At 41.6% G+C, this 7,904-nt stretch overlaps 1 protein-coding gene across 1 annotated transcript; it reads right to left on the bottom strand.

The window, feature by feature from the left end:
• Positions 1-1,249: 1,249 nt before the first annotated feature.
• LOC134396829 (homeobox protein Hox-D3-like) lies at positions 1,250-4,687 on the bottom strand. The gene is made up of 3 exons (XM_063123411.1): positions 4,622-4,687; positions 3,887-4,301; positions 1,250-1,935 (listed from the first exon to the last, which is right to left on the bottom strand). Exons 1-3 carry the CDS (start codon positions 4,685-4,687, stop codon positions 1,250-1,252), a joined length of 1,167 nt encoding a protein of 388 aa, XP_062979481.1.
• Between the last annotated feature and the right edge of the window lie 3,217 nt (positions 4,688-7,904).

The following is a 7,904-nucleotide window of genomic DNA, read 5'->3' on the forward strand; positions in this document are numbered from 1 at the left end:
AGGAAGAGCTCCAGATGTCTTGGACTTCAACTCCCAGCATTCCTGCGCATTGGCCATGCTGCCAGGGGCTTCTGGGAGTTGAAGTCCAAAACATCTGGAGATTGTTGTCTGCCCACCCCTGCCCAAGAACACTCCCCAGATTATTCTGCCATATGCAAGGCTTCCTCAACAGAGAAGCCTAGTTGGGAATGGTCCTCTGAAGGTCAAAAGTTTTTTTTGGGGGGGGGGGTGTAACAAGGAAAATTTTGCGTGGAAGGATTGTGAGCTGCTCCATTCAGTTCTGGTACTCAAAACAAATTATTGGGCTCAACATTCTTTCATTCTAGTCGTATGTCTTTTGCACCAGGCTCTGGTTGGTGGATCCTGAAGTTCTAGTTAAAAAATAAACAAATAAACATAGTAGCTCCTGCAAGTCTGAAGTCTGCTGGCTTCAAGGATCTGTGCTGTTAGGGCAAGGTGTCTGCAGAAGATGAGGGGTGGGTTTCACGCTGTGGATCAAAAGATCCAAATGAAGAAAAAAACAAGGCCCTGAGCATCTGAAGTGGACTAGGCAAAAAATAAAAAATGGCGGGGGTGGGGCTTGGAAGTATTTAAATGAATTCTTTCACTTTGGGCCTGTTCAGACAACACACTAATAAGCCATGGTTAGGCCATTGACCCTTTTGCAGCAAATGGTTAGTGAGCATGTTTAAACCGTGGTTATATAGCCACCATGGTTAGGAATGGTTCACACGACATGCTAAGCCATAATGTTTAGCTCAAAGTGCTTAACCACCATGGCTTAGTGTGTTGTCTGAACAGGCTCTTGATGAACATGAATGCCTGAAAAACCAAAGTGACTGAGTTGAAACTTCTTCCCCCACCCCACTACCACCCATTTAAAGAGGGATCTAAGATTGATAGACAGAATGACAGAGATCCATCTTTCACAAAGTCGTTCCCCAAAGGCTGTTAAAAAATATTTTTAACACAATGCATAGACATTATTATTATTATTATTATTATTATTATTATTATTATTATTATTATTAAAAATCAAGCCAACCTTGCCTTGAATATCAACTTTGTAACATCCAGCTGCAGCCCCTCCTCCACTAATGAATGTTCTCCGGTACAGTTAAATAAATAGGAGGGAATGGGTGGTTGGGGGTGGGGAGGCCTACTGTTGGTTGCACTTAGAGGTATTTTTTTTAATGAGATAATAGGACTGTAGCAATTTCCCCTGCTTGGTTTCCATGGCAGGGAGCCCTCACAGATGCATAAGATTTACAGGTCCCTGAGAATCTCCCTGAGGCACAGGATGTGTGGTTAAATCTGTGTAAATGGGATGTGAGTTGGACAGCCCAAGCTGGCGATGGCTGGGGATTTCAGCAACACAGCTGTAGTCCAGGTTTGCCGAGGAGCAGTCAGGAAAGCTGAAGAGTGAGTCAGCCTCGGGCACATTTCCCAGGTAATTTTCTCCCATCTCGTCAGGACTCCCTTGCAGAACTGGAGATCCATAATGATGACTTTCTCCTGGTACAGAGAGGGGGCCATATTCCAAGGAGATGGACGTTAAGGGGCTGTCAAAGAGAGGATCTACATAAGCCGCTGATCTATAGATCCCTCCCTGGGCCTTGCTACATGAGCTTGGGGAGGCCATCTCATAGTCAGCCTCCATCTGACTGTAGTAGTCACTCACTTGGGGGCTTCTGCTTGGGGACTTTCTCACACTCCCCTTGGCCCGGTTGTCTTTTTTGTACTTCATCCTCCTGTTCTGGAACCAGATCTTGATCTGCCTCTCGGAGAGCCTCAACAACCGGGCCATCTCCAACCTGCGTGGCCGGCAGAGGTACCTATTGAAATGGAACTCTTTCTCCAGCTCCACCAGCTGCGTATGGGTGTAGGCCGTGCGGACTCTCTTGGAAGAGGAGAAAGTTGGTGGAGAGCTGTGGTCTAAATAAAGGAAATGAAAGATTCCATTCAGCATGGACTCTAATGACTTTGCAGGGAATAAATTCATTGCCTCACAAAATATTTGACCTAGGAGGAATCAACAATAAAAAACAAGCAAACAAAACCCAGAGTGTAACAGGGGCAGGCAATATGGTGCCCACAGGCACCACTGTTACCCCAGACACTGTCATTGGTACCCAACAAGACAACTTACTCCTCCCAATTTCTTTCTCTCTCTCTCTCTCTCCCTCTCCTTACTGGTATCTGGGATTGCTACAAAATGAAGTGGAAGCCTTCTTAATTTCCCATGAATGCCTCTGGGAAAGGTTACTTGTCCTTTCTGACTAGTCATGACAGCAGCCTTCTATGGTTTTGCCCAGGACGGTTTCTCAAATTTCCAAATGTGACCGCTGGTTGCCTACCCCTGGTGCATAATGTGCATGCAAGTATTATGCATTGCCCAAATTCAGATAAAACGTTAGAGCTAGGGCAGAAGTTCTCAAAGTGTTCTGCAAACATTTTCACCAGTGCCCAGAACTGCCTCCTCTTTTTGGTGGCAGTTGTTGGTGACAAAGAACCCACCCACCTTGTGGCCTGCAAAAATGTTTGCTTCTTCACTTGCATCACCCTGTAGCAACATCATAAGAACAATAAGGAGCCAAGCCCTATTTAGTCCAGTATTCTGTTCTCACAGTGGCCAACCAGCTGCCTATGGGAAGTCCACAAGCAGACCATGAGTGCAACAGCACCTTCCTTCTTCTTCTTCTTCTTTTTTCTTTAGCAACTGGTATTGAAAGGCTTATTGTCTCTGATGCTGGAGGCAATATAAAACCAGCATGGCTAGTAGCCATTGATAGTCTCCTCCTCCTCCATGAATCTGTCTAATCTTTTAAAGCCATCCTATCTGCTGGCCATCACTGCATCATCATGTAACAAGACCTGAATGACTGTATAGTACTGTGACATCCTGCTTACTGTATAATCCCTGATTGGTTGAGATCTCATCTCCCATGTAACCCTTCTAAGAGGGAGGAAAAAGCAGAGCTCTGAGGGTTACATGATGCCCCCAAAGCCTTGGAAACATTGTCATGAAAAGGTGCTGGTGTAGGGGAAAGGGCACATTTGCCCAGTCCAAACATTTTTCAGGATAATTGCTATCCCACTGAAACTGCTTATTTCTACTCAAAAATTGAAATGAGAGACTATTCAGTGCAGTAACATTCTGGTTCTTCAAAAGACAATTTAGACCATCTTGTGATCTCTTTCTCTCTCTCTCTCTCTCTCTCTCCATCCTTTCCAAAGCTCTATTTGTCTATTCTTTCTATATATCCAGCTAAATAATAGTTCATCTTTCTACTATGTGTCTACATCCATCCCACTTCTAATGGATAGTTAAAGAGATTAATCAAAATATCATTAAGGAAAAGTGATTTTTATTTAATGAGCAATATGAGTATTCTCATAACATTAGTTTTTTAGTGAAGAATCTAGAAACAATAGATTATAGTTGGAATAATTTTTAAAATAAAAGAAGTATTATAATGCAGGATTCTTCAAGCAGAAGCCTAGTTTCTCCTATGACCCTAGGATAAGGTAGGATATATATGTAACTGATTAATTAATAACATTATGGAAACACTTTCCAAGTAATTTCCCACAGGATGCTCTGAAGGCACGTGTTCTCGTTCATCTACTAAAGCTAAGGGAGTTTGGCCCTAGGTTCTGCAGTATCTGACGAGAAAATCACTATTCTCTAGATTAGTATTTCCCAACATGGAACACTCCATATGGCCTGAGTCACAAGTCCCATCATCCTTAGCTAGCATGGCCATACTGACTGGGGATGATGGGTTTTATAATCCAGCCCATCTGGAGAGCTCCACATTGAGGGAAATGTGATCAGATGCACATTGGCACTAAGCACAGGAGATGAAAGATAAAAACAAAGTACCTGAAGAAAGGAGGTTGTTGTTCTGCTTGGTGCTGTGTCTTGTCTCCTTCATCCATGGGAAGACTTGTTTTGGTAATTGGTTCTTGTGTGCTTTGCTAGTGCCATTGGTGGAGGTTTCACAAGGATTGGAAGAGGTAACCAGTGGAGGCTGTTGTAATCTTGAAGTCTGATCATTGCTGTTCCCTAGAGATCTCAGGGATGCCTCTTGGGTACCTTTCTGGTCTGTTGGAGACCCTGTAGATTTTTCTGGCTCTTGGTGTACCAATGGAGCCAGAAATTGTTGCTGACTAAAATAATCCCTTCTAATGGGATCATGGTACAAACTGCCTTTTGAGGACTCCTGGTCATCTTCATGAAGAGCCTTTTGCATTTCCTGTTCTTGTCTGACTGGAGGGATGGGGAAGGAGACTGAGACCTTGAAATGAACGTGAAAGGAATCCAGACAGAGCTCCAGTTATTACGCCAGAGGAAGGATCTTCCTCAGCAAAGTATTCCAAAAGCTAAGAGGAAACATTCTAAGTAAATATATACCCTCATTTCTTAACAAGAGCAATGCTCACCAGCCATTCTGGCCTCTGGGCCAAACCTGCTAAAAAAGGAACATGAATTTAAAACAAAGGCGGTCTTTTGTTTCTCAACAGGTTTAGAGTTGAAACAAACTTGCTCTCAGAAATGATCCTCTGTAAATGTTGTTGTCGCATATGCACCAGATAGTTGATATCTGGACTTGCCTACCAGTGAGTTCATTTCAATATCTAATATCTGACAGTATTTGGCAATGGATACGTGATGGTATTTCATGTTCACAGTATTTGATGCCTGACATGCAGTAGTGACAAGTATTATATGATGTTTGAGAGTTGACATGCAATGGTATTCAACAGTCGACTTACCGGCTAACTACAATTATCTTTAGTTATTTGATAAGTGGGACTAACAGCAAAATGTTGCAAAGTGTGCTCCTGTTCTGTCTCCCAGCCAACCTTGCTTTTCCCCTCCATGATATGCCATGCCATGCCATTCCCCTCCCCCACAACAATCAGCATTCTGTAGCTACTGAGCATGCTCAGCCCTCATTAGGCGACTTCGTCACTCCTTCCCACTTTCCCACTTCAGTTTTTTTTCTCCTAAAGGTGTTTTTTTTTTGGTATTTCTGCAAACCTTGGCAACTCCCCCCCCCCCCCCAACATGAAGATTCTTCGCTCTTATTCATAGATGGCAGCATTTTGGCTACATCAGGATAAAGCATTTTTAGAATGTTCACTCTTAGTAGATATCATAGTATTTGCCAGCTGAACATTTATGAGATTATATTAGTTTATATTGGATACTTGCCAAAATAAAACTAGAATCAAGTGATGCTGCTAAGTTTAAAGCAGTCAAATTTGGAAGAGAAGATTTCACATTCAGAAATTGGATTCCAATTTCACATTCAAAATCTGAACAGCAAAAGTTGACGTTCTGGTGAATTTTGAATATTAATTTCAGTGCTCAGTTTGTTCCATCCCCTTTATTGATGGCAGTCAAGAACAAGCATGCTAGGATGATGCTGATGAACTGCTCAAAGAGTATAATATGAAGATGAGCCCCCAAACCCTTATAATATGTTAATAATTCCTCTCTATCCAACACCAGACAAACACTGTGCATGTATCTGCATTCTGCTGGCAAACATAAGGACACATATCTCCTTCACTAAAGGCAAAAAACCTCTCCAAAACACAATTGATGGAAACAATGGATCAATTTGCATGATGTACCGGGCTCATTGGTTGTTGTTTAATCCATGATGAGCTGTGGTGCATGCTGGGTGCTATTTTGAATATGTATCATGTTAACCCAGCCACTGCCAAGCATTAGCTAGCTACTGAAGTTTGGAATAGGATGATTAGTCTAAAGCAGCAGTAGGGCTCTAGATGTTTTGGTCTACAGCTCCCACCAGCCCTAGCCAGTATAGCCAATGATGAGGGATAATGGGAGTTGTAGGACAAATATCTGGAAGGACATAGGTTGCTCAACCCTGGTCTACAGCAATCTTGTAGGGTGACCATATGGAAAGGAGGACAGGGCTCCTGTATCTTTAACAGTTGTATAGAAGAGGGAATTTCAGCAGGTGTCATTGCATGCATGCAGCACGTGGTTAAATTCTTTATCACAACAGTTAAAGCTGCAGAAGCCCTGCCCATGACCAGATACAAAAGAGGGCAGAGCTCCTGCAGCTTTAACTGTTGTGATGGAGGGAATTTCACCAGGTGCTGCATGCACACAAACGACACCTGCTGAAATTCCCTTTTCTATACAGGAGCCCTGTGTTCCTTTCCATATGGTCACCCTACCTTGTAGCCAGAAATATTGTGATGGTGGGGCAAGGTGTGTGTGTGTGTGTGTGTGTGTGAAAGAGAGAGAGAGAGAGAGAGAGAGAGAGAGAGTCAGTGTGGGGGCGGGTGCTAAGTATACACTGGTACAGGAGAATTGGAAATGAATGGAAGATAGATAGCAACAACAACAAAACATAGTGGAAGCAGTATGGGCTGCCATTCTAAACACACCTACTGAGAAGTAAGTCCCATTGAATACAGTGGAACATATTTCTGATTAAACATACAATGCATTGCACTGTAATATGTTTAAATGTAAGTCCCCCCAATAGATTAAATAGCTTTAGCCAAAATGAAAACCTAATTTTAATACTATTTATTTATTCATTCTATTTATATCCCATTTTTTTAATTTTAAGGGACCCAAAATGATGTACATAATCCTCTTCTGCCTCACAACAACAACCATGTGAGGTAGGTTGGGCTGAGAGTTTGTGACTGGTCCAAAGCCACCCAGAGGGCTTCAATGACTGAGTGGGGACTAGAACCCAGATCTCCCGACTCCCAGTCCAACACTTTTGCTACCACACCACACTGGCCCAAAAACATTAGTGCCAGATGCTTGGCAGTCCTTCTTGTATCCACTGGTATCTTGGTGATGGAGAATGCTCTTGCACCCTACGTGTGTGTGTGTGTGTGTGTGTGTGTGTGTGTGGTGGTGCAACTTATGGCTTCTGTTATTTATTTATTTATTCATTTATTTATTCATTTATTTATTTATTTACAATATTTATATACTGCTCCACATTCAGATTTTCGGAGTGGTGGACAAAATAAATAGAACAAAAACAGATTAAAAGTTGTTAAAAGTACATTAAAAAGAAACATCCTAACATCTGTTAGGATGATCCCCAGGAACCTTGGAATCAATCCCATTACTATATTATTACTGAGTGGGATAGGAGAGTGTTACATCTTATTTTATTGAATAGGGCATTTGCCCTGAACCCATTTTACCCAGTAACATCTCAGTTTAACACAAAGTATTTGTTCATGTAGGAAGTGCCTCTTACAGTGTCTCCTTGATGAATACACCTATATGATCATGTGTGTTTACAAACATATTTGTCACATTCACACTTTACTATTTTAGGTTTACATTTAAAACATCTTTTGTATACACTGGGTTTTTTGTTTTTTAAAAAATGACATGTCAGATGGCCCTGGGAGGCACATCCTATTGCAATCAGTGGCAATAAATAAAATAAAATAAATCTCTCACTTTCCATGTATGAAGATTGGACCAAGGACGCATTAAAAGACAATGTCTATTCAAAGTCAGGTAGTCCATATGCATAGCACTACTAGCATAGAAAATGTTTCACGGTAGAAGAATGGTGATTGCAGTACAGAGAGGTCTGTATTTCATAATTGCTATTGATGCCTATGTTAGCAGTAATGGCTTGTTTCATGTAAATATTGAAATCATTTGTGGAATAAATATTTGTCTTGCAATCAATACAATATCTATTTGTATTAACTTTACCAAGTGTTACTGGGTGAAAATAAGCAAGAGGTATTTGTTTAGCACTTCACCTCCTTCCCTTACTCACTGACCCAAAGAGTAAAAGTGCATACAAGTTCTGTAGTAGGGTTTTAATTTTTTTTTAATAAAGCAATACTTTCCTCAAAGAGACAAA

The sequence above is a fragment of the Elgaria multicarinata genome, chromosome 3 (genome assembly GCF_023053635.1).
Source record: "Elgaria multicarinata webbii isolate HBS135686 ecotype San Diego chromosome 3, rElgMul1.1.pri, whole genome shotgun sequence".
Taxonomy (NCBI): domain Eukaryota; kingdom Metazoa; phylum Chordata; class Lepidosauria; order Squamata; family Anguidae; genus Elgaria; species Elgaria multicarinata.